Source organism: Odontomachus brunneus, unplaced genomic scaffold (genome assembly GCF_010583005.1).
Source record: "Odontomachus brunneus isolate Ranch 3 - 2012 unplaced genomic scaffold, Obru_v1 Obru_scaffold_006, whole genome shotgun sequence".
Lineage (NCBI taxonomy): Eukaryota > Metazoa > Arthropoda > Insecta > Hymenoptera > Formicidae > Odontomachus > Odontomachus brunneus.
Genome location: NW_022639456.1, coordinates 203,255 through 230,789, shown reverse-complemented (window position 1 = coordinate 230,789; position 27,535 = coordinate 203,255). Strand labels below are relative to the sequence as shown.

Genomic DNA, 27,535 nt, shown 5'->3' with positions numbered 1-27,535 from the left:
CCATCTCAAAATTATTGTTCGTTAAATTAAGATTGCTCGTCGCAACGAGAATTTTATTTGAAGACTCAGCAGTGGTCTGTTTCGTCAAGTGTATGTGTGTGTGTCTATATATATATCCATACAAATATATATATATATATATATATATATATCCGTCTGACGAGCTAAGTAAATAATCCTTGTTACCACTAAGCAACTTGCTCGGAAACAGAATAGCTGGAATTTATACCTAAACGTGTCACCTTGAACACAAATTTCGCTACATTGTTTAGAGTTACAAAAGCAAACGTACATGGACGTCGAATCCTCGAATAAGAGTTGAATGACAAGCAAACTCAAGGAAACGATCTTATGTTTGCACAAACGCTTTAATCGCACATCGCAATTTACGTGAATTGTTGTTCATGTCGTTCGTTTCGTGTCGTTCATATTCGTACGGAACAATGCCAGCTTCAAAACTACCGCACTCAGTTCATCGTTTGTTCTCTCGAGCAGGTAAAAGTGCCACGCACAATTATCTTCAGCGACGACAAGATTTATAGTTGCACTGTAGTAAAAAATGTAAGCATGACAATTTTATTTCCTTTCTGGACTTTCCACGGAAAATTAGTTCGGCGAAACTACTGCAACCAGCGACTTTGCAATTATTCGATAGGAGATAACGGCGGTTCGCTTATTACGACAGCGAGCGATAAACTCGGGAAATTTGATGATCAAGGCCATTATTAATAAGCAACGCGCGTGACTCTATAAATAATTATCGATAGAAATGTAGAATAAGTATATGAATGTCGAATAGACGGAGAACGATAACGTCAAAATATCCGGTGGAAATATAATATTTTTCTGTGATATTTATCTACGATACTATCAGGGAAAGAGGGTCAGGTTACCACGAAAACCTTAAATAGTTATCAGCATCATGGAATAATGGAATAATGGAAAAATATGAGACGAGACGTGGTGTGTATATGTGTGTACATTCACCGTTGCGATGACGCATCGCAAAAGCGGGCCGCAATCTGGATTAAACGCGGATAACGTGAAACGTCTGCTCTTCCGCGTGGACGACTGCTCTCGCGTAATCTATTTGCGCGCGAACGGAAACGTTCGTCATGAAATTAATAATAATAATAAAAATCAGAACAGCGGCCATTTTTTCGAATGCGTGCGCGCGCGCGCACACACACACACGCACGCACGCACACACATACACACACAAAACTCTCCATTGCGCTTTTCTCGCGATACGCGCCAAGGCCGCCGAATGACTTGTGTATTTAGCCGTTATCGCGAAAATAGTGACCGTACAGCGCGCCGCACATTTGGCGTGCACGGAGGATATCTCTTTACAAATGTTCGAGTCGATGATATTTCGTTTGAAAATCAGACGCCTGCCTTTTTTCACATGATGTTCATTATTGTCTGTTAAATGCAATGGCCAATTGCTTCGATATTTTGCACCGAAGATGCAAGCAAGTATGCACAATATACAACGAATGACAAATGATTGTGCTAACAATGATAGAAAAATTGAGCGAGATACTCAATGAAAACAAATAAGATCACTCGATTACAAGGTTTAAGATTCTTTAAGATCTCCTTGAGATATTCGACGATTATTTCTGGCTCTTTATAAACTGTTTGAGATATAATTACTTTTCTTAAAAATTTCTGTGGAAGGGGGCTTTCTATGATTTCTAGTGATATTTTAACTTATTTTCTCATATTGCTTTTGTGCGTTATAATGATACACAATTTCATCAGTAGCAAGCGTTATCAATATTCTCGTCTGTCAATATTCTTTTCCCGGTGTTGAACTTTCAATATCTCCCTTCTACAACTGATAAATAGACCTTTAACGAACCGTTCTTCCCGAGTGTGACACTTAGTATCGCTGTCAACATGTCGTTATCTCGTCTCTGAATAACATATTTTTCATAATTATTGTACATCAAGGGCCTTTGACAAAGTATACTCTCTGTATTCTGAGGTACACTTCGTCGCTCGCGTAACAGTCGCGTCGGCGTGTGTGCGGCATGCAGATGCATTTCACGCTCGTCTGCATTGCTAGGGATGCGCAAAGTATATCTTGTTTGCTTACACACCCCCGATACTAAGTATATATGACCGATCATTTTACCGCACGTAAGAATTTCGAATTCGACATGCTCAAACGTCACTCTCGAGACTTATTCGCCTATTCAAATTTTTATTACGAACCAGACTTTAAATAAATTTATTTTGAAAAAAAAAAGAAAAAAAAACAGCGAGCGAAACCAACATTTATGTTGTGTTTCGCGAGTTATCGCGAGTATCAATAGTTGCTATCTTATTTTATAAGCGTCATTGTTATCATCACGTTACTTTTGCATCCAAGAAACATTTATCTTGGATCGTACAACATCATCGTACGATTTTCGTATCTCGCAGTAATCATCTTCCTGAAACAACATGGCAACGCTCGCGGTCTCTCATTGACGAAATTGTTTGCGAGGAACTGAGCCACGGTCTGAATACCTCCTCCTCGCAAGTTTTCTTTTTTTCTTTTTTTTTTTTTTCGAATCTCGCTGCAACGGCGGCTGCTGTAGCACACGCGGTGCGTAGTGGTGTGCGAAACGATCGTGTATCATGCATGTCACGAGCGAGATCGTCAGACGCGTTCACGTGCACGAGACTTGTGTCCTCCCTGCCGATCCTCATGGTTAGCCTCTCCAGCGGACTCGTTCACTTCATCTCACCTCACCTCGTCTTACCTCTTCTCACCTTCTCTCCTCTCCTCTCCTCTCCTCTGCTCTGCTCTGCTCTATTCTACGCTACTTCAACTCGCCTCGTCTCATCTTGTCGCGTTTCGTCTCGTCTCGCCTCGTCTCGCCTCGCCTCGATTCTCCCCCTCTGTGACTCTCTTTCGGCGTCCCTCTCTGTATATTTCGCGACAATGAGACACCGCTGACGTGCACATACACACAAATACACGTTTCACCGGCGGTATGTCGGAGCTATTTCCACCAGAACCGACCACGTGCTCAGCGGCTGGTGACGACCACACCACCGTAGGCGTCCGAGGACGGCCGGCTTAGAAGCGCCTGCTTGGCCATGTGTGCGAAACTCGTACACAACGACCGATTGACGGACGCTAATCCTCGCGATTGTTGGCTCTTAGCGACGTCATTAGTTCGGATAACTCGGTTGCGAAACCGAGCGACAATCTGAAAAACTTCGCCGAGCCTGATACAATGGCATTGGTCATGTTGCGATTTTCCAAACCTTATGCAAATTAATACGATTCAACCTGCGCGATATGACCTACGTCACGGTAGATTAGATGGAAAACATTGTTGTCTTTTGCACGAACGATATTATATGTCGTCGATACTCACGTAGGCGCGTATATTCTCACGTAGTAAGAGCAACGATACTTGATCGAATAATTAGTATTTTCTTATAACTATAATATAGAATTTCGCAGATGCCGCTACCGAGAAAACAAATTGTCGCCTCGCGTCACATAAATTCGCTTGTACGTAACTCGCGTAAACTTTTCTCCTTTTGGCGGCTTTTGTTTAGATTGTGTATACATATGTGCATGCACATTGTGTCGTCGTGGTAGCTTTTCGTATTCGTCTCGTGTAGTGTTCGCGAGCTGACACTGCACGTTCTCCGAGTGCATCACCGTCATTATCCAAGTGCGCGACAAGTTATGCAGAAACTCATGTGCTGGCGCGTCGCGTTACGAAATCTAGAAGAAAACTCGCGACGCGCCTTAATATGAAAATGACATATAAGAGAGTTGGGTTACGCGCCAGAATAGACCTCAGGCTAACAATATCGAATAATCCGTGTCTATTCTCGTTGCATATATGGTTCGATTGTCGTGAGACGCCGCTCTTCTCTCCATCGGCGCCGTGGAATCTTGTGGCGAGACAGTCTTACGACGTGCCATTAAACGTTCCTCGAATGCTCAGGCTAGAGCGGGCATATTATAGGATTCTTCGATCACGCCGAAGATAAAGAATTCGCCAAGTTTTACAGCCTACTGTAACGAAGTAGCCTGCTCCGTTACAAGTGTAAATTTATACACATCGACCAATTATATAATTCACGCATCTCCGGGATCTCGCGCGATTGCGTGCGCATTCGTCCCATTCACAGCGATTTTTTACGCGGCGATTGAAGGGCGCACGTTGCATAACGCACAGATAGCGGTCGAGCCGACCACTTTATCAGTGAATTATCGTTTTGTGTGAGCGATCGTTAAGAGGAGAAAAAAAGGGAAAAAATACGTGTACTTGCGATAATTGCGGCACAGATGGCGAGCGTTATCTGCGCGCATTTATCAACGTGCATAAATGTCAAGGGTCTCGTCGAGATTCGTCTGAAACTCGCCTGCAAAAATTTTTTTATTATTACTCGCGATTTTCTTTCGCGTCGAACCGAACCGCGTGTCTTCCGCTACGCCCACGGATCTCGAGGTATCCTTTCCAGTAAAAGATCTGATATTACCGGTCGTCGATTTTGAAACGACTGATACTAGGTGTAGAGTACGATCCCGGCGCGCTCGGGAACGCGCTTGTGAAATGCGCAACAAGCGCCGAGTGCATTCGGCGGTGCAGTCACGGATAAAACGCGACTGGATCTCGGCCAATAAACCCACGGCTTGGCCTTCGTTCTCACTTATCAGGCAACGTGCCTCGCTCTGGTCTCGACGGTCATTTATCAATGATTCGCCCTCGGATTTCGGCGTGATCAAGTGAGAAAACAGAGGCAGCGAGAACTCATCCCGCTTGCATGTCGTATCGAATGCTAATTATTGTTTACTATCGTGATCTCTCGCGCGGATTTCTCGTTTAATAACACCGACAATTTTGCGGACTTTTTCCGCTTGCGAGTTTTCTCGCATTGTATCACGCCAAGTATTTATCGGACGGTGTTAATCCAACATGCTCGTCGCGCTCTTGTCGCGCGTGTAAACGTTGTTTCGTCGTAAATTTATGTTGACGGAATTGTTACCGTCAAGTTTTGTCACCGAGGTATGTGATGTCGGTTTAAAGTAACAGCAATGGGGAAATATGTTTTTCACGAGCATTGCGCGAAATCGCAAATAGTTTTCCGTCATGACAGAGTCAAGTATTATCGGATGCACGTGTGATTTTCGAGAGGATTGAATGAGAAGGAGGGAGATGATGAATTGAACACAAGGGGTTACGCAGCTGAAAGGAGAAGACCGGTTCTGGTGCTTTGAATTGGCATGTCGTCCGATGTCAATTGGCCAAAGTCGATATCGTTAATAAGTCCGAGCGAGAGAACGTAGGCGTCGAAATTTATCCCTAGAGAACGCTAATTGAATCGAGCGTTTTTCTACTTCTTTTTCTCTCTCTCTCTCTCTCTCTCTCTCCCTCCTGTCTCTCTTTCTTTCTTTCTCTCTCGCCTATCTTGTTTTTTCCCCTGTTTGCTCTTTATTCGCTCTCTCGCTTCATCTCTTTCGTCGACGGCGATTCAGAAGCGCGCCGGTGCTAATCTAAACACGATAAGGGAAGCACGTACGCGCAATCAGTCGCGAGAAGGAGTTTTGTAACATCGACTGGGGAGGGAAGAACGGCGAAAAAGAAGTTTGTTCTGTGACGTAATTGAATTGTTAACGTAATACAACGAAGCTCCGACAATGTAAGTACCGTACACGTGTAGCACGGAAAATCGCCTTTCTCTGCTAACTAGATATTAACCTTCTACTGACAATTGTATTTGGGATCGGATCCAACCCCAAATACACGTTGCTGGATATGTTCCGCAACTTAATATTGTCAGCAGAGGGTTAATAATATTAATTTTTCTCGAGTTGTCAAAAATTTCAAACATTTCACACCGGGTTCGGTGAAATTTACATACATATGTCTTAATAAGTGTTAAAATCGCAAATCGCAGCAGATCACGAATCAGAGGACCGATACAAACCTCAAGAGATCTCGGCAATCGAGCGAGCCGCGCATACGAATGATTGCTGAGGAAAATCGGCTGCCAGATTTTTCATCAAGTTCATTTTTCTCGCATACTGGCGAGAAGCTCTACTACGTAGAGCTTCGAGGAAGTAGTTGCTGACGAAACTGTGCAAAGTTCGCGTTAACATACATTGTGTGAAATTGACGTTAACAGCATACGCTGTATACATATGTATGTGCTCAGGTGACTCATGTGTTAGACCGCCGAACTATAGCAAACGTCGCGATGTAATGTCGGTCCCTTTGAAGTGAGAAACAAGTTGTTACGCTTCGCTAACGTCGGCGCTTCGTCGCGACCGTTGATTATTCTTGATTTAGATCGCGGACATTTTAATAGACGATTGATTAGATAACACGGTTGACTTTTGATTTATTCAAACATCGATCAGTTGCATCGTCTAGGCGAGAAAAGTTAAGAAGCGAGTATCCGCGGTAAAATGGATCGTATACAGTAATACATATGTAGTATCTGGACGTTTTGACAGAATTTTTTTTTAACATGAATCTTTTTTTTATAACCAAAATCTCAAAAGTTATACTATACAGTCGCGAAAGCCAAATGCACGTTGATTATTTTAAGTGCATATCTCATAAAGATAGGTGAAGATATTATGTTCGAAACTTTATGCAAAACCATCAGGAGGTATGATAAAATGATACGATTTCGATAACGCGAAAGATGTAACACGTGAATTGTCAACGCAAATAAACGGGTAGAAATATCGCGAGAACAGAAAAACGGCGTTTTTACGGTATATTCCATCATCCCCGACTGACTTTTTTGTGGAAATTCTTGATTAAATTCGTGGAAAAGTACGCGAGACCATCGATATGTATCCTCCCCATATATAAAAGCTCTTCTCCTATCATGCAAACTTTCCACGACACTTGAATACACGGAAACGTCTCGTTTCTCGACGTTATATTTACAATCTCTTCGTCCGATCGTCCGGACAATTGCTGACATGTGCTCAAAGAAAGACTTTTGCGACACACTGTCGACGCATTTTTTCGACGACCAATTCAACTTCTCTCTCTCTCTCTCTCTCTCTCTCTCTCTCTCTCTCTTTCTCTTTCTTTCTCTCTTTCTTTCCGTCGACCTTGCTCGTATATGCTTCCTCTTGACGTAGATTATTAGCGAACTCCTGCGGATTCCGTCTATTTAAAGCACTGACTCGGCAAATGCGAGATCGTCGATATCCACGATATCACTTTGTCCTTTGTACATTGCCACAGTCCGGACGAATTCCTGATAATTGTCGTCGATGAGCGCGGCCAAGCATTACGCGACGCCGTTACGTAGTGCGCACACACACCGATTACAAACTGATGACTCATCCTCTCGATTGTTTCCTCTTCGATTGAGAGTGGGCGTGACAAATTTCTCAAAGTTAGATACTTGATTAACACGATGAACTTGATTAGCACGAAGCACAAAATCACGTTGCACTTTTTCTTTCGAGATTTCAAATTAATTAATTAATTATTTAATACTAGATACTAGTACGTCAAAGTTGGCAGCGTAGTCTGTTTTGTAATTTAAAGGTCATGAAATGTCAACTCTTACGAACTGAAGAAAGTCAAACTGAAGAAAGTCAAACTGAAGAAAGAAAGAAATTCATAAACTATAATTAAATCCAATGATAGAGTACTGAGGATTGTTCGAATACATATGTTAAAGAGGTACATATGTTAAAGGGGAGGATCGGCTCGACTGTATATGCGGTAGCATTTATCGTATTAGATGATATCAAGTAATATTTAAATAGTAGCGGCTAAAACAAGTGGCTTCTTTCAACAAGTCGCGTATCCTGTAATGCCTGTCAGCTTTTTGTTGATAGTTCGCAACTCGATTAAGCATCACATCGCATTTCTCGTGGCGTAACCCTCACCTCGGCATTGGTCCCGTCGTTCGTCCTTCGGTTATTTGCGTGAAAATTTGGCAGAGCACCTGCTGATATTCAGGTTGGGAACTAATACAGGATACGTTCTCACACAGACCGATATTTGGAGAGCACTAATTAACAACGTTACTATCAATTTACTGTCCTCGGTTACAACAAATCGCGTTTAAGAAACGCTTATGCATTTTTCGGCATCGAGACAGAGTGTAACGTTACACAAAGTAATGTACAAGATATCCCGAAACTTTTTACGATTATGATAACAAATTCTGTAAGCGATTATTCTCAGTTGAAGTTTCTCGCCAAGCGAGAGACAGAGAGAGAGAGAGAGAGAGAGAGAGAGAGAGAGAGAGAGAGAGAGATATAGAGGATGCAAGTTTATTCACCCGCAAATCTCAATTGAGCTCGACATGAAATTACGCGTAGTTCTTACGTCAACTATGTCAAGAGTAATAATCTTCCTTGAAATTATTTCTGCGGAAACTTCGAGGCTCGATCTTTGTCCTGAGATCGAGATTACAGAGTGCGAGTTTCGGATGTATTACGTCACTGTAGATTCGCATAGAGCTTTATTGTTTTTTATCCTTGTGTGCAACACGAGAGATAACTGTACGTTTTTCTTTCTTTTTTTTAGGCTTTTTTGGGAGACGTCACTTTGTGACTTTTATGTTGTTCCTCGGTATGGCGAACGCTTACGTAATGAGGACCAATATGTCTGTGGCTGTCGTCGCGATGGTCAATCACACAGCGTGCATCGACAAACATGAGGAGGTGACGAACGAGTGCCCAGAGTATAACGTAAACGAGACCGTGACTGTTAAAAACGTGAGTATTAGACGCGAAATTCTACCTCTGAGATCTCTGACCGTGAAAGAAACGTGCGAAAGATGAGGAGGCTAAAGAGTTTTCTCTTGTCGATACAGAGCGACGGCGAGTTCTCGTGGTGCAGCAAGGAGCAAGGTTACCTTCTGAGCGCGTTCTTCTACGGCTACGTGATCACGCAGATACCGTTCGGTATACTCGCAAAGCGCTATGGTTCCAAGTATTTCCTTGGAATCGGCATGCTGATCAACTCGCTCTTCGGACTGTTAGTGCCAGTGTCTGCGCACTTTGGTTACTATTGGTTGGTGGTCGTGCGCTTTATCCAGGGTTTGGGAGAGGTAAGTGACATCACTGTGATCTACCATTACTTTAGTAACACGACATAGTCTGATTGAGACTAGTAGATAGTCTGATTGAGCGAGAGAGCTGACGGGAATGTGTGATGTTTCGGGATCGGTTATCTGTTACCCAAATATATACGTGATTTGTGCGAACAAGTAAGTTTTGCTCATTCCCTCGTAAGTATCAAGTTTACAAGTTGATATTGAAGGAAAACTGTGATAAGGTATATATATATATATATATATATATTTAGACTTGGTTAAAAGATTTTCGCGCTTACGTCGCATTGCCAAAACTCCCTTCCCTCCATACGGAAAGTTACACGACTAATAAACAGTAAAATATCAGCGCGTATCGCGAATATTCGAGTGCCAAGAGACATATAAATTAATTGATAAGTTTAAGATAGCGTTAGTCTTAATTTTAAAGGATTACTGATCCGTTGTGTGTGAACGCTTTTTGATTGTATGGGTGTATTTCCCTCCCCCTAGGAATGGATTATCCCTATTGCAGGGTCCTATTGTGCCTTGCACGCACGCCATGCTGGCCAAATGGATACCACCTAACGAACGCAGTAGGATGGGTGCCTTCGTCTATGCCGGTAAGCTCGTTCAATGCGATCTTCCCTTTTCATAGTAGCATCTGTGTCGCGTGTGTCGAGTCGAGAGTGTTGCCGCGTGTGAGAGTCCTCCTCTTCTGGATCGTTTCACGATGCATCGAGTCACACCGTGTGCACTTCTTGCTGCGACCGTGGATTTGGACCGTGGGCCGGACCTTTTCGAATTTATCGAGTCATCTTCTGTTCTGTTAATCACTTTCACTAGGTTTTTGTTTCGTTGGTAAAAAGGAAATAGATAAAGCAAGAGGAAAGTCCGGGGAAACCCGGCGGTGCGATGACGATCACTAATCGTACCCTTCGTTTTCTTTTCCTTCTCTCGTCGTATACAGGTGCACAATTTGGTACGATAATCTCCATGCCGTTGAGCGGGGTACTGTCCGAATACGGATTCGCAGGCGGTTGGCCGTCGATCTTTTACGTGTTCGGAACTGTCGGCACTTTGTGGTGCATATTCTTTCTGATGTTTGTCCACGAGGATCCCGAAAAAGATCCGCACATTGCAGAAGACGAAAAGAAATACATTGTGAGCGCCCTGTGGGGCAGCGCCGGTGCATCTGTAAGTATTTCTACTCGTCAGCTTTTGTCTCCTTATATCCATCTCCTATTATAATATTGCTAAATGAATCAAGCTCTGATGTGTTCTCTTTGCAGTCGCCACCAGTCCCGTGGAAGTCGATTGTAACCTCGTTGCCGTTCTGGGCCATCTTAATAGCGCACATGGGTCACAATTACGGGTACGAGACCCTGATGACTGAGCTTCCGACGTATATGAAGCAGATTCTTCACTTTGATATCAAATCGGTGAGTAAAATGACAATAATGACTATCCAACGATTTCTTCCAATGTATATTGGTCTAAACTTAATCGTATCTCTTTCTCACCGCTCTTTCAGAACGGCTCAGTTTCGGCACTTCCATACTTAGCCATGTGGATCTTTTCCATGGTGATCTCCCATATCGCTGATTGGATGATTTCGTCGGGAAGATTCAATCATACCAGCACCCGTAAAATTATCAACAGCATCGGCCAGTATTCACCGGCCGTGGCATTGGCAGCTGCCTCATATACCGGTTGCAGCCGCTGGTTGACAGTAACCCTTTTGACAATCGGAGTCGGCCTGAACGGCGGTATATACTCTGGTTTTAAAGTCAATCATCTCGACATCTCGCCAAGATTCGCCGGGGTTTTAATGTCCTTCACCAATTGTCTGGCTAATCTCGCAGGTCTACTCGCGCCTATCACAGCTGGATATATTATCACGGGAACGGTAATTATATAGTTTTGTTCCTTCATAACATAAAATCCGTTTCCTTATCTGATTGAAATAATTTCAATTAGTAACGAACCTAGTATGCCCTCCTCCTTCTATGGTAACGGCTGACATTTACGTGGTGACCTGTCATTGTTTTCAGCCAACGCAAGCGAAATGGAGGACCGTATTTATGATCTGTGCTGGCGTTTATATCATGTGTGCGACATTCTACGCGGTCTTCAGCTCTGGTCAGAGGCAGAAGTGGGACAATCCAGATAAGGACGACGAGAAGAGCGAGAAAAGGGAGTTGGAGAGTGTAATTACTGTGAACGAGACTCAACATTGACATCTACAGAAACAACAACAACATGTTTTACCAATAAGATCAGTGATGATACGAGGAGATTTACACTGATGACACGACGCTCGAGTCCACTTGGCCATTTCTGCCTGAAAACATTCATTCCCTCCATGTTATTTAGCCAATCGGAACGAACGAGCTAAGGTGTTTACGAGCAATTAAGGTGTTTAAAAATTAATCTCGAATTTTTACTTCTTTTTTTTTTTATTTTCTTTTTTATCACGAGGATTCAAAATTTTCACGATAATCATAGGTGCACTATAAGTCTTCATACTTTTGTATTTGATTGCAAAAGTTACATACCAATTGCTGTAGTGCTATAGCGTGTATGTCTCGTATTAGAGACAATCTGTATGCTTGTGTGTTTAACGAGAGAGAGAAAGAGAGAGAGAGAGAAAGAGAGTGTGTGTGAGAAAGCGAGAGAGCGAGCGATAGAAACGAACGAAAAGGAATAGAAAAAGGAAGGTAAGTGTATTGCCGTATTTTAAAAGAATGTATACTCAAAACCGAGCTAATACTTCAAAAGGCTTTGGTTCTCGTGTCGTTTCTTATATTTGATAATTTATATCGATTTTATATATAATTTCGGGTATTACGCAGAACTAGAAAATCTGACTTTAAGAGCTGGCTTATCAGAGAAACAATAGCAGAGATAAAATATTTTCCTCAAAACATAAAATGAAAATCATTGCCTGTAGATGAGCGAATTTCTACACTTGCCGGAAATGTTATCATGACAAGCAGAAGTCAATATGATTACGATCTCAGGGAGATCGAAAGTGACGTTTCAACGTTTTTCGATTCTCGGGAACGATCCGTACAGTTTCAGTTTTTCGAGTCTTTCTGGAACGTAATATCAATCTTTAGAGACTTGTGGTACGCCGTGTTATACACGCGTAAAATTTGCCTTCGACGGAACGTACACTCCGATACAAATACAAAATCTAATTTGGACAATAAGCACTCCATCAATTCGAACAAAATGTATCAATCTAGATCTTTCACGCTATAACAACACATTAGTCATTATACTATATGTTGAGATAACTAAATAAGACTATATATATATATACATATATATATATATAGTTGCCAAGACTTGTATAAGGAGCATTATGTGTCGTAGTGCTTTTCCATTGCTTATCTTCAAGTTAGATTTCGTGTTTGACAAACTTGGCAGCAGTATTAGAAATAAATATCCCCATTATTCATTTTTGTTTGTTACGTCACTTTTTATTACAAATACTGCCATTTTGTATTGTGTGGCCCGGAGCGAAAGAGGCGAAAGGAATGCTAGAGAAAACGTGTTCCGGATTCTCGTCTTGACGATTCTCGTCTTGACTTTTACCGGATGTAGACGCCGCGCGAACAACAGTGTACAATACAACAATGGTGTTTATACATACTGTAGATATTTGCGCGTAGTATCCCCCGTTAAGTTATAGAATATTAGATAAACCATAGTTATTTATATGCAGCGTTTACGAAGGACAAATATATCGTTATGTCAATCGTACAGGAATGAAATCGCGTGAGATCCAGATGAAAGGATTTCAATTTTATTTGTATTGTAGAATGCATTTTGTTCTTTTCTGTAAATCGATAAGTAATCTCTCTTTCTTAAGTAGCACAAAGTAACAACTCTCTGATGACAATTGTGATTTCTCTTCTTGTAGAGTTTCGAATATCGAGGCTATATAATACGTATACACTTATAATTAATATTATCTCGTTGGATCCTCTCGCCCGATGAAAATACATAATTACGCGGAACGAATTCGAGTTTATATAAGTTGGCAAAAACAAGTTTTCAAAAACGCATTACTTCTGTGCTTTCTTTTTTTGCTGCGTCTTCTCACAATGATGCGCATCGTATCTAGAATGTATTCAACGCGACTGATTTTTGCTACGTTTTACACGAGTTTCGAAAACGAAAGTATGGAAAAGATATACTTGCACGTTTTACAAGATCTTTTCGTAAGGCGAATCTGCGACTAACGATTAACAGGCCGCGAAATTGCCTAAAGCTGGAACGAATTATTAAAAGATTTTTTTTTTCAAAAATGATTGCGTTGGCTGATTTATTTCGCGGTAATTCCGTAAAAGAAACTTTCAGAAATAACTTGAGATAGCAGCGCTGTGTTATATGCAAGTTAGGACGAATAATCAGGTGAACGCAACTGTTTTGTGATTATGTAAAAGTGCCTTGGACCATTAGTATTTTCCATTTCGTGTTTTCCTTTTATACGTAGCGTATTATAAAATTGATTTTCGCGTTACCCTGACAGAAAGAATACCAAAGTATTTACTTGTTACTTCAAACTGTCCCGAGTATATAAGCACATCGAGAAATATGTTAGTTAAATGGGAAATTATACCGTAGCATTCGTATCAAGCAACGCGACTAAATAAATAATAATGATCACTGTGAACACCGATATTCGGAAAACAGTTTCGTCGAAAGAGAAGATGACGAGACAGTTACCCAATGGTAGATGATAATGTAGCAAATTCAATGCAATATTTCGCAACCCATATTTTTATATAAATATTTATAAATAATGTACATACTACGACATATAATCCGTTTGCAATGTTACAACGTTATAAACATATTTTTATTGTTGGGACTTTACATGTGATATAGTAGAAAACTGCGGATAAATAAAACAAGATACAAATCATTTTGTTTTGTTGTTAGATCATGTTATATTTTCTTTATTTAATTTGCCGAAGGAAATATTAGTTCTTATTTGCAACCCTGATAGAGATATATCGTTACACGCGTATTATTTAAAAATAAATCTCTGATTTTCCATTAAGTCGTACTACATGAGAAATAGAAATGTCGTCGATTTATTATTGAGTCATATTACGATTTCGATTTTTAAGTAAGTACAGCGTTGGCTCATAGTGGAGACTTTCGAATTAATTTACAAAAATAACAGGTCTAAGCTGCTTGAAAAAGAAAATTGACAACTAAATGGTCGCTATTATTCATTTAACTCAATATCTCTTAGTAATAAGCGATTGTAACATCACGGATTTAATTTATTTAGAAAGTAGAGAGCTTTCAAGCTTTAAAATGCTTTTCGAGCAGTCTCTATAGCGTTATTTTTGCCGAAGTTATAACCCGTTGAATCTCGCCTACCTATCGTAATAGAGTAAAGAATTGGTCTGTTCCTTTTAGCTGCACTACTGAACTAGTGCAATAAGTTAAAGTGAAACAAATAAACTTTCTCTCACTTTAACTTATTGCACTAGTTCAGCAGTGCAGCTAAAAAGAATAGAGCAATTGTTAGTCCGCCGTTGAGAAGTACTACTTGAAAAGCGAAAGTGCCACGATCATAGGCCGGTATTTATAATCAGATCTTATATTTAAGATTATCTTCAGTACTGTTTTAAGATGTCATGAACCAATCACAGAGCCGTATTCGCATCTTAAGACATTAGGCTTGTTCTTTTTCGCTGTACTACTGCATTAGTACAATAAGTTAAAGTGAGAAAACATATATGTATCTCGCTTTAACTTATCGCACCAGCAGTGCAGTGAAAAAGAACAGGTCTATAATCACGATCTCAAATGGTAGACAAGTACGGTGGCGGCTCGTAGCGGAAGTTTCAGAATTATTTTTATTATTTTTGAAAAAATAACGGATCTAAATCAAAAGTAGCTTCGCAAAAATAAACGTAAACTTTATACATAAAAATATATGTGCAAACTAGAGAAACTTAAAGCTGTAAAATACTTCCCGAATCATCTCATTATTACTATTTTCGCCAAAATTAGAGTTTGCTGAGTTTTATTTATTTCTCATAATTGATCGTGTCCACTTTTGTCAATCCTGAAACAATTTCATTATTCTGTTTGCTAGTAAACATAATATTTATTATTATATATTTACGCATTTTTTAGTATGCATACATTTTTTATGCTAAATCCGAAAACGTAAGTAAGATTTTCTTTACGATTTAATCTTATCACATGTGGCAGCTGAGTATTTAAAAAAATAACACATATTGTATATAATAATATGACATGCAGATTTTTCATATTACGTCCTATTTTTACGAACGTAACATTTATTAATTTGCTTAACGATATATCAATATATTACAAACACATGTTATTTTCGCATCATACGCCAGCTTTACAAAAGTACTTAAATATACCTAATTCTCTAGACTTGATCTATTTGTACAGTTTACACATTATTGTTACACGCCATGTATATATAAGGGAACTTGCGTCGCTTTTGTACAAAACAGCATGATGAACTACTATAAAACGAAAAATGCGAATCGCCAAAGTAAAAACAATGTGTGTTAGTAAGAGAGTAAGCATAAAAAATAAACATTTTCTGTTATTCCTATGCAAAGCTTTGGTTTAATTGCTTTTCTGATATCTTGCTACGTGATTATATTTTTTCAGAAATGGATAGTAAATTGACTTTCATACATATGTACATAAACATATGTACAGAATATCTCAAAAGCACCCAATAAATGATGTCAAAATAATCATGAAGAAAAATGATATCTATATTCGACGATTATTAATCGACGACGATTAATTAATCAAAAAATTGAATCATGATGAATCGCATTAATTAAAAAATATAATCATAATGAATCGCTAATAGTATCGTGATTTTACTGTAATAGAATTTATCCAAACGTCAAATTAGAAGAAGGTGGTTACAAATTAGGCGCTTGTTTGATAATCTTCTCGATTGAATTTTTATCGAGGAAAACATCTCTGTATATAGGATTATATTGGAAAGAGTGATTCTACGATACTCTGTACATATACAGAACCGTGTGTGCGTAAAGCTAAGTAATCGCAGCATGTATATAGGTATGTATATCCTTAAAAAATCTTTTTCTATTATTTCCTATATCTATGTTTTTTCGTTTTTACATTTGTATCGATCCATATCAAAAGTTTCCATACTGTGCAAGTTTCCGTGCCACAATTACAAAACTACGCGAAATCATAATACGATTACGCTCGACGATCGACTCACACCTTGTGTGCCGACGGAGAGTTATAATATTTCGTATTTATCGTATATCGTATCAGTCTTTTCGTAACTTAACGTTAAGGGCTGTAACTAAGGCATTACCGGTAGTGTATCGCAAAATAAAGTTTGAAATCCTGACTAGTACGCCAAATAAACGTGTCAGAAATGAGATTAAATTCTCGACGTGCGATCGGTATCGCGTCATTACTTGTAGTATTGTACGTCGTCCAACATATTATCCGACGATGACAACGTCAAACTGCGTTCCTCGTACATCCCTTTGGCATAACTGATCTGTCGCGATACCTACGGTAGTAACGACAAACAATTAATTGTGATAATGTTTTCAACTAAGGCTACGACAAGAAGGAATAATTACGCTCGCAATGTATATATCTACAATGCTGCTTATTTATTTGTATACTCACGCGTTTCGCCACCTCTTCATTGTCGCATCGCACCTTGGGCCGTCTTAGCAATTCATGACCGTCTGAACTCACTGTGGCAGTAATATCGGATCTATCGTGTAGAGATATCATCTCTATGTAATACAAAGTGACGCCGTTACTTTCCATTTTCTGCATTGGTTTGCAGCACAGGAGATTCGCCAGACTGACTTCCGTTACCACTGCTTTCGTGCCGCCGGAGATGACGCGTATCCTTTCGTTTGACACGAGCACCCTGAGATTTTCCGTGCCGCTGCGTAAACATTCGTACGCTACGAAAAGTTCGGTGTAATCGCGATCGTTGATACTGTACAAAAACTCCTGGCCTTCGGCCTGCTGGCGATTATATGGAGGTAACAATCCAGTGGAACCACTGACGACACGTGGCGGTCGATCGCGTTTTGGTATAGCGCGATTAGCACTGTGTGAGAAATATTAATCGGAGTTCAGAAAAATCTGAGACCACAGTTGTAAAAGTGTAAAATTGACTCTTTGACTGATTCGAATCAATGCGATATTCCATTACAAAATTTATAGAGGGAGTAGAAATATTTTTTTTTCTCTTAATGAACAATATGTACTCTAGTTATCATCTATATATGTATAATCAAATTAGAATATTACAATATATTATACCTCCTACTCGTTTCTCGTACAGCACTAGCTGTCTCTGTCGCCAGGTCCAGGACACCAACAACGGGTTTCGTTATCGTACCGACTACACCTTTCCCGAAACCGGCAAAGAAGCCCTACACATTTGGCAATATTAATCAACTTTATTCGCGCGATACTTGTGTCGAAGGTACACTTTTTTTTAGAATTATCCATCGGATCGTATAAAACAGATAGTCTATAGCGTTACATACCGGAAAACCTTCATTGGCCGCTCCGTCGTAGGTCTGCTTAAATATGCTGGTGACACCACCTAATAGACCAAAGCCGAAACCCTTTAGACCAGCTACTAAATGATCGCTACTACCCGTGGTGTTGGCTCGAATCCTCTGTCTGGCCTCTTCGTGCCTCTCGTCCATGATCACTCTTCCTAATCCGTCCGACAAAGATTCCGTTACTTTCGCTGCCGAATTGGAAATACCGTGGGTGACGTTCTTCACCAAAGTTTTCACGCTGCCTTCGTAAATGAGACCAGAAACACCTTCCGTCACGTCGTTCACGAATCCGAAAGGATTCCCCAAGAAATCCACGGAACCCAAAATAATTGCAGCTTGCCATTTCAACTCCTGTAACATTGAGGGATCCATGTATCATACGTATCACAAAAATTAAATATTTTGAGTGCATTGCCGTACATCTTTATAATGTTTTACGATAGAATGCACCAAGAATTGACTACTCTCGAAAGGATGTTTCTTGGTGAACGGCTGCAGCTCGATAGTTGCGTTCTCAAAATTAATCAAGGTCAAGCCCAATTTTCTCTTCACAGCCTGCAAATGTTGCGGCAACTTGGTAGTGGTGAGTACGCTAAGTTTTACCTGAAATGATCGCGCATGATACGAATAAGATAGATCGATATAATTAATAGGTAGAATTATATACAATAGAACAAGATGAATAGCAAAAGTGAAATATGAAATTGTTGGCACACGTACCTGATTAGGGACGAGTTTTAGCGCGCCAAAGTAATATCTTTTGGCATGTGCGGCAGACACCTCGGAGATAAATCTCTGTGCCTTGAAATCGTTCTCGTCGACCGGCACTTCCAATTCAGACTTACCGATTCCGAGAAACGCCGCCAATTTCAAAATAAATTTCTCTTCCAGATGTACGCATAGAGGCTTGATACTGACTATAACATGCTTGTATATCTCGGCATTTTGATTCTTCGATCGCTGCTTCTCTGCTGCGATGTGCAAAGCGGGTCTCTCGTCGTCTGTACGAGACGGTCGTGTTACGAACAAAACCGATGTACACTGCGCCTCGAACAGCTGATTGTCAATCTGCACATCGGCAACGCTCAGATCCAACGTGGTGCTCAAAGGAGTTCGTATAAGATTCAGAGAGATCTCGGCTAGTCGTGCGAACAACAATTCCTCCACCGGTCTCTGCGACACAATGGACAATCCAAGACCGGCTGGCAGATCTAGTTTGAGATTTAATTCACGCGAATCCAGTTTCTTGATGTCGGCATCGATCTGCGTGGGTCGATGACTCACTGCAATGTGTGACCAGTCGCGTTCCTCGAGTAGGGCGAACATCTTATGCTGAAGCAATAACAAATCCATGCTATTGATTTCAATCATTGATTTCATCTATCCATTATTACTGAAATTTTTCTTACTCTGAGATTTTTCATCAAAGGAGGGGTCAATAAGGCCGTTTTTTAGCCCTCGTCAGAATCATTCCAAACTGTGGTATTTTCTTCCTACCGATGTAGCTCACAATCTCCTAGAACCGTTTGCTGTCCGAGCAATTAGAGATTGCAAACGGGCAACTTGAAATCTCAAAAATCAATGGGGTTTTTCACATGGTGGTAGTGTCTGTCTAATTTCAGCATGTCATTGTTGAGCTTCCATCACCATATTTTAAAAACTAGAGTATATTTTAAAATTAGAGTATGTGCTGCTTTAAACAAAAGGGAGCTCATCTGATCTTCATGCATTCAACCTAAAATCAAGCCTGGTATTTTGAACGGATTGCCGTATTACTGTAACAATGCAATAGCATTTCTTGCGATGAATCAGACGACACTACTATAAACCCAACTTGGTACTATAAACCTAAACTTGATTTTAAGAGGGATTAGATCATCTTATCAGTGCAATATACACTTAAGAAATCTGCTATTTACTGCTCAGTGGGCACAAATCATGTTTCGTCATTTGGACATTCTCAAGATGTCTGATATGCGTCTCGAAAACGTTTCAAGGATGTTTCATGTTGCAAAGACTTCTTTATGACTTCTTTTTGGTATAACAGATGTCTGCAAGTCATCATGAGGATAGAAATAAGATATCTTGGGAATATTTCTAGAATTTCTCATAGATGAAGCTATCTCAATGTCCATGAAATATTTCAGGAACGTCCAGAGGATGTTTATATGTTTTTCTGCCCGCTAGGTAATCATATAGCGATGTACTGTAACTCCATTATCATGAATATATATATTCTCGATATAAATAAAACATTCTCCTTCCAAAGTAGCGGGCATGCCAATCAACGATCAGCAGCTATGCGAGGGAAGCTCCATTCTTCTCCATTCCACAAACCCGTCCTTCCGCAGATATAAAATTTACACTCAGAATGAATTGGATAATTCCTATGCCGTCGTTGGTTCTCCTTCTGTGGCGTGTGTCTGGTCTTCTAGTAGATATCCTTCTTGGAGCGTAAGTTGTCCTCCTGAATGCTCGAAGGGATTAGCTCTCTGTTGAGCTGGAAGACATTCCGTCTTAGAATGTAAAAATGCTCAGCCACAATGCCATGCTCCTCTTTTCTGACTCCTGATGTTCGACATCAGAATTAGCAAACTTACCACACACTGAGTCGACTTTTCTGTCAATTCCTAGATGTTGTAACCTGAGTTTTACTTCCAGTAAGTTGGAATTAAATTATGAGAATATCTATGTTCATGATAATGGAGTTACAGTCCATCGCTATATGATTACCTAGCGGGCAAAAAAGCATATAAACATCCTCTGGACATTCTCGAAATATTTCATGAACATTGAGATAAATTCATCTACGAGAAATCCTAGAAATATTCTCAAGATATCTTATTTCCATCCTCAAGATGACTTACAGATGTCTGTTATATCAAAAACGTAAGAAGTCATAAAGAAGTCTTTGCAACATAAAACATCCTTGAAACATCTTCGAGTCGCATATCAGACATCTTGAGAATGTCCAAATGACGAAACATAGTTTATGCCCACTGAGCAGTAAATAGCAGATTTCTTGAGTGTATATTGCACTGATAAGATGATCTAATCCCTTAAAATCAAGTTTGGGCTTATAGTAGTATTGTCTGATTCATCGCAAGGGATGCTATTGCATGATTGTTCAGTGATATGGCAATCCGTTCAAAATACCAGGCTTGATTTTATGTTGAATGCATAAAGGTCAGATGAGCTCCCTTTCGTATTTAAACCAGCACATACTCTAGTAATTTTTGAGAAAATATGGTGATGGAAGCTCAACAATAACATGCTGAAATGAAACGAACACTACCACTATGTGAAAAACCTCGCTGATTTTGGAGATTTTAAGTTGCCCGTTCGCAACCTCTAATTGCTCGGACAGCAAACGGTTCTATGAGGTTGTGAGTTACACCGGTAGGAAGAAAATATCACAGTTTAGAGCGATTCTGATGTGGGCCAAAAAACGGCCTTATTGACATCCCTCCTTTTTGACGTACTGAGAAAAAGAAAAAAACTGAGACAATGTCGTATTTGTAATTACAATCACATAGAGAAATAATTATTATAAATTACAGTCCAGAGAAAACAGACCTGTCACAGACAGCACAAGATCTCTAGGAGATGTCCTGGCGACATTCTTAGAACGTCTTTAGGATGTCCTGTGGAGATCTGTGCTCTGTTTGGGATGGTTTTGATTAAATTTTACTACGAAATGTTAAGGATAACAATTTTATACATTGAGAAAAAAATGTTTGATATTTATAACTATAATCACACAGAGAAATAGTTACTGCAAATTATAGTTCACGAAACTATATATTTTTTTATATATATTTTTGTTTATTAAATTCTACTATAATATTATATAGCGATAATAATATTACATACATGTTACTACTACCATTTTTGTGCTAGAACAACTAAAAAATAGAGTTGCAGTGAAAAATAACTAGTAATTCTAGTTAAATCAACCATTTTTCTCTCCGTATGGAACAATTTTGTCAATGCATACTCTTTCTTTGATGTCCAGAGCTTGCAGGACTCGAGTCGGACCGTCTGTGGTCACTCTAATCGTCAAGAATCCAGAACCTGGCCGTAACTTTTGTCTACCCACTCGTTGCTCGACAGGCGGTAGATTACCAGGCGTTTCTGGACCCAACACAGCTTCGCTCCCTAAAAAATAGGTGGGCTTCTTTCAATTTAAGCAAAACAAACGCGCGCGCAACGAGGCGGTAAGGAAGATGTGAAGTTAAGATACAGATTCGAAAAATTTACAAATGCATCACACGTCGTAGTACCATGACGTTGCAACAATAATATTCTTTACGATGATGATTCTCTCTCTCTCTCTCTCTCTCTCTCTCTCTCTCTCTCTCTCTCTCTTTCTCTTTTTCTCTATCTCTCTCCTCTGTATCGCACTTCAACATTCTTAGAAGGAAGATATGCGGAAAGCGCTTGCAAGAAAAAAATAGAGAAAAAATAGGCAAAACAAGCGAATATATCAACGCGTGATACTTATGGTTAAGCTCTTATAAAATCGCCGATTTTAGTGTGTACTTTGAAACTATACGTACACATTTGCCAACGGGCAACACTGCCGCCTGCAACATTCATGATCAATTTAGATCGCTCTAGATAAGAGTAGCGAACGCAAGAACTAACAGAAGAAAAATAGAAGAATCTCGATAAAAGTTGTATAGATAATCGCGCGAGAAGTAACTAAACCTCCGTTCTGTAAAACATCATGTCATGAGGCAAGCATCGAAGTTATTCGTCTGTCACCGATATCACTTTGTTAGACCAGTACTCGAAATTATTTGCACTTTCGAGATTTTTTAAAGTTACGTCTGCTTTCATCCTATTGATTCCCTTGCTGATCTGTCAAGCATGTGATTAGACGATCGTTATGCTCAGCATCACAAATGTGAACTTTGTAAAACCTGTAGGGCTATTTCTAATTTTTGAAAATTTCTTATTAAGACCAATTTCTATCGTTGTAATTGTAACAATATAAATACATAGTGTAACGTATAGATGGGAGAATATGATATAATATACAGAAATGAAATAATAATAATAATAATAATAATAATAATAATAATAATAATATATAATAAGAATTTTTCACACAAAATTAGAGAGAAAGCTCCATAAGTCTTATAAAGTTTCGAGCTTGAGCACAGCATCCAATCACACGGTCGACGAATTAGTGGGAGAATCAATAGGAAGAACATGAGTGTAGCCTTAAAAAATCGCTTCAAAAATACAAATAATCCTGATTACTGCATTAAACGCGCACTTATCTCGCAATATTTTACGTTTTGCATTTACAGGCACAGGCATTATTAAAATTACATCACACACGCGTTTAAAACGATAATCAAGTTACACGCGCATTTCGCAAGTCATGTATCATCAAATGATATGTTGGACTTATCTAAAGCAACAAAAGATAATAGAGAGTGTCCAATGATGAATAGCGTGACGGAAAGTAATTCACAACGTTCGCGATAAACTTGATTTACATAAGCAAATCAGCATCTCAAATGCGATCAAGTGAAAGTAAAGTTCCAACCTTCGTATAGTCCCATAAAGCCGTCTTTCGACTGAACGCACATATTTTTGTGCACACAACACAGTCGGCCATCGTCGGTGAATCGCCAAGTTTGCGTCGATCTTCGTCTAGGATCCGGCTTTCTCAGTGCGAGTGCGCAATACGTGAAAGGTTGCGGAGCGGTGCCCGCAATGTCCAAAACGTATATCGTGTTTACATCCTTGGAATGCTTGTCTCTCGGCGGACTGGTGCCTATATACCACGTGAGAGTTACATTATAATTGTTCACACAAGCAAGATGCGCAAAAAGAAAAGAAGAAAACTGAACTATTGCTTAATTTTGCCGTCTTGTGATAATCTATGTTCATATACTGTGTCGAGAACGATAATACCTTCGTGTTGCAACTGTCCATCGCCGGTCATTCTCCAAAGTTGTGACCTAGCGCCGTATTGTTTTCTACGCAGGGCGACCCAACCACCCGGGCCAGCTTCCAAGACCAATCTCTGGGTTTCCATGTCGAGTGGATCCAAATCGTTTTCACCTGTCCCAAGATCGGTATCGGTTTTGAAGGTACCTGTCGCACGGTAAGATCACGCGACAATGAATGTTGAGCGTTGCATCGTAACGTAGCGTTGCGCGTTATTCAGCAAAACATCTTCTATCTCATTCACTTTGCGTTACCTGTGAATGCAATGTAGATAAAGTTCTCATAAGTTAGACCCCTGTTCTCTCCGAGTACGTTCAAGTCGTAAGAAGCTGTCGCACCGCCCGGTGCTGTCAACGCTAAAGCAGCAGTTTGTATAGGTTCATCCAGAGCATAAGGTACCGATGAATGTGGTCTCACGGTCCACTGTAGACCATCGGGAACTCCAATCTGCAGATTTTTATAAATGAAATTAGACAGCCAGCACAGCACGCGAAAAAATTCTTATATATTGGGAGTACAAATTAGTTCGGTCCGTTTTCAAAAGATGGCTTTGGCTGTTATGAATGTTTCATAGTGACAGCTGATCTTTCGGTGGTTTCAGGGAGGTTAGACATCTGTCAATAATATTCAGTTTATATCGCTTTGAGTTTCATACAAAACCCTTGTTTTTTACTGTGTTAAATATGTCAAATTTTGTGTTAACTATTCAGCATTTGCGGGAGGTTTTAGTTTTCTGCTTTAATTGGAAGAAAAATGCAGCTGAAGCGCATTGAATGCTTGTAGAAGTTTATGGTGATAATGCTCCAACTGATAAATCATGTAGGGAATGGTTTCGACGTTTCAAGAATTTCAGCGTTGTAGACAAGCTCTCGACAGCCAAAAAAATTCGAAGACAAAGAATTGGAGGCATTACTCGATGAAGATCCGAGTCAAACGCAAGAGAAGTTTGCAGAATCATTGGGAGTTGATTCGTTTGAGCCGTGCATTACGAGAAAAACGGCCGGAATACGAGCAAAGACATGACAAAGTTATTCTTCTGCATGATAACGGTCGGCCTCATGTCGCAAAAAATTATTTGAAAACGCTCAAGTGGGATATTTTACCGCACCCGCCATATTCGCCGGACATTGCTCCTTACTGGTTGTTCCGACGGATGCAGCACGATTTGGCAGGTCACCGGTTCACTTCTTTCACAGAAATCGAAAATTGGCTCCTAACCTGGATCGCCTCAAAAGACGAGACATTTTTTCGAGATAGAATTCGAAAATTGACTGAGAGGTGGGAAAAAGTAGTAGCCAGCAATGAACAATACTTTGATTAATCTGTTCATTCATTTTGTTCTGAAATAAATGCATTTTTGGCCACAAAAAAACGGACCGAACTAATTTGTACTCCCAATACAATATAAAAAGATTATTGCTGAAATTGTGGAGTGCGTTACCATACACAATGCGCATAAATATACCTGATTTATGATTAAAGGAACCGCTGAGAAATTGTCCACTCTTATTGGCGGTGGCATAGTATCAGCGTCGGTGAACACGATAAAATATGTGGTTTCCTGCAACACCACGTCCACTCGCAGAAAATGCATCTTCCCCGTTACATCCCTGACATTGACAGTCAGGGAATAATTACTGTCCAATTTTATACCGCCTGACCACATGCAATCCCGAACGTCAATAATCCTGACGCAAAGCAACAGGTCTTTGTCCAGTCGAGGCCAATGAAACGGCATGTGACAGTCAGGCATAATCGTGATGTACGTCGCCTGAGCATCTGGATGAGACTGAAAGTGTGATTACATTGAAAGATAAAACCGCTTCTGTCGGATATTATCGAATTCGATGCATCGCTCGGCTTACCACAGTCGTCGTGAAACATTTCTGGGCTAGCTGCAACGTATAAGACGATTTGTTGTGAAACTGGTATCTCGGCGACAGCGTGACAACTGTGGTAGCTCCGTATCTTCCTCTTGCAGCGCGAATGGCCACACTAATCAAGTAAACTATATCGGGTCTCCCGTCGCGTAGACTAATTCTTAGGCGATGAACCTGCGGAATATATAGCTGGCATTAGTAGAGGTATATTATAATTAATTGTTAATCAATTAAATAATATATAAAAGACATAGATGCAATTTATATATACACACACACGTGTGTGTGCGTGTTCATTAATATAGATATTTGATATAATGTAATTCAGATAGTTAGACAAAAGCTACATTTTTTACAAATATACTCACGTGGACACCAGGCTGTAAATAAAAATGTTGAGACCACTGCGGTATTCCGTGAGAATGAACCTCGGTACCGACTCTCACTGACACGGTTCTACTGGCTTCCTCGTCACTGAACGAAAACAGCAACGGCGCAATCATTTTCGCCTTCTCGTGTTCCTCAAATTGCCCCGCTGCTTCGATACCAACCCCTTCTTGTCTGAATACTAATGGTAGACCGGTTTTATTTATGATCCAGTAAGGCGCGGTGATGTTAATCTGTATAGCTGAACCCTTCTCGACAATCACAGCTGCTTGCAAGTGGAGTATTCTGCTAGCGGAGTCCAGTAGTTTGAGACGGGCGGTGAAGGAGCAACTGTTTGGTGGTAATATTATCTGAAATATTCAACGTACGTCCAATTATTAACGAGACAAAATGAGTGTCCGATAAAAAGATACAACACGATTAAACAGCAATACTGTCAAATACGATAAATACCGTTCCAGATCCTGGATAACCATCCAGCTGAATGTTAATCTCCAGTTGCTCTTCCAGATTTGAACAGTGCAAATCCGCGCTGCAACCAGGCGAAATTCTACCGCCTTCTGCACTCGCCTCGTACGTCAACTCGTATGGCAACAGATTTGTCATTGTTATGGGAGCCATCACCGTGATTGTATGCCCCGGCAAAACTTGCGCACCGTCGACAGGATAATTGTTTCGTCTTACCGCCACGCACATTCTACGGAAAAGCATATGACGATTAACTTTTGTCAATTTCGTCGAAGAGAAGGCCGTATCACACCTGAATATGTTGTTTTGATTGGTTCGACATGTGATATAGTTTTCCATCACTTCCATCGGTTTTTTTACTACTGTCCAGTTTACCGATTCCGTGCAATATTGGAACTGGCAATTTGGAATGAGTGGTTTGAAACACATCTGCACTCCGATATGCGACAGAGGTAAGGACGTCACAGACTGCGCCGGCAGTTGCATTTTCCCAATATTGGCCGACGTTAGTATTAAATCTGAAAAAGTAAAAATTTAATGTTGATCGAGCTGTGATTGATCGTCCGTCCTACAAGCAGAATCGCGAAAAACAATCAAACTTACATCCAAATTGATTCAATGATGTCTCCATCTTGATCTCGATCGTGTGAGACAACTTGTTTGCTACCTGAAGAGCTGACCTAACGGTGACCAGTTTCCTGGCGGATCCTTCCAACTCCACAGCGAACACGAGCCTAGCCTTCGGTGAGATCATCTGGAAATGAATACAGGAGTAATATATGTTATACTCGTTCAAATTCAAATAACCCAGACTAAACAAAAACTCAATCGATGGCCTGCACACCGAAAAATATATACTGCATTGAAGAACATGTTACTTATTTTAAATATTTCGTAAGTTTATATATACGCCAATCTATCACAAATTCATCATAAACATCAAATTCCGTTCAAATTACTTTCTAAATTTCATCAAGTTATTTTTGAAATTTCACAATCTCAAGAATAATAGATAAAAAAAAATTTAGTTTATGCTTACTACATAGTAAACTTCCTATTCGATAAAGTTTTATAATATTTCTTGTAAAATTGTTTCATGATATTCTTGTAAATCAATATATATATATATATATATATATATATATATATATATATATATATATATATATATATATATAT

At 39.9% G+C, this 27,535-nt stretch overlaps 2 protein-coding genes across 4 annotated transcripts in view; one reads left to right on the top strand and one right to left on the bottom strand.

Moving 5' to 3' along the window:
• The window catches only part of LOC116853740 (putative inorganic phosphate cotransporter), a 31,092-nt gene extending 17,095 nt beyond the window's left edge, over positions 1 to 13,997 (top strand). For both annotated transcript variants that reach the window (XM_032834932.1, XM_032834923.1), the window contains exons 2-8: positions 8,535 to 8,725; positions 8,824 to 9,060; positions 9,578 to 9,665; positions 10,013 to 10,239; positions 10,335 to 10,484; positions 10,577 to 10,951; positions 11,097 to 13,997. In XM_032834932.1, the coding sequence (XP_032690823.1) occupies positions 8,535 to 8,725; positions 8,824 to 9,060; positions 9,578 to 9,665; positions 10,013 to 10,239; positions 10,335 to 10,484; positions 10,577 to 10,951; positions 11,097 to 11,282 (1,454 nt within the window). In that variant the 3' untranslated portion in view covers positions 11,283 to 13,997. The remainder of the gene's footprint in view (positions 1 to 8,534; positions 8,726 to 8,823; positions 9,061 to 9,577; positions 9,666 to 10,012; positions 10,240 to 10,334; positions 10,485 to 10,576; positions 10,952 to 11,096) is intronic.
• A 1,086-nt stretch (positions 13,998 to 15,083) lies between these two features.
• Positions 15,084 to 27,535, bottom strand: part of LOC116853722 (vacuolar protein sorting-associated protein 13D) — a 21,679-nt gene continuing 9,227 nt past the window's right edge. Inside the window, exons 9-25 of one of the 2 annotated variants that reach the window (XM_032834899.1) lie at positions 26,960 to 27,110; positions 26,649 to 26,874; positions 26,342 to 26,585; positions 25,870 to 26,238; positions 25,487 to 25,675; positions 25,087 to 25,410; positions 23,876 to 24,068; positions 23,586 to 23,768; positions 23,215 to 23,445; positions 22,214 to 22,240; positions 21,652 to 21,812; positions 18,375 to 18,986; positions 18,075 to 18,257; positions 17,634 to 18,005; positions 17,404 to 17,516; positions 16,750 to 17,188; positions 15,084 to 16,627 (exon numbers count right to left, since the gene is read on the bottom strand). In XM_032834899.1, the coding sequence (XP_032690790.1) occupies positions 16,526 to 16,627; positions 16,750 to 17,188; positions 17,404 to 17,516; positions 17,634 to 18,005; positions 18,075 to 18,257; positions 18,375 to 18,986; positions 21,652 to 21,812; positions 22,214 to 22,240; positions 23,215 to 23,445; positions 23,586 to 23,768; positions 23,876 to 24,068; positions 25,087 to 25,410; positions 25,487 to 25,675; positions 25,870 to 26,238; positions 26,342 to 26,585; positions 26,649 to 26,874; positions 26,960 to 27,110 (4,119 nt within the window). In that variant the 3' untranslated portion in view covers positions 15,084 to 16,525. The remainder of the gene's footprint in view (positions 16,628 to 16,749; positions 17,189 to 17,403; positions 17,517 to 17,633; positions 18,006 to 18,074; positions 18,258 to 18,374; positions 18,987 to 21,651; positions 21,813 to 22,213; positions 22,241 to 23,214; positions 23,446 to 23,585; positions 23,769 to 23,875; positions 24,069 to 25,086; positions 25,411 to 25,486; positions 25,676 to 25,869; positions 26,239 to 26,341; positions 26,586 to 26,648; positions 26,875 to 26,959; positions 27,111 to 27,535) is intronic. The other variant, XM_032834906.1, reaches the window with a different exon arrangement.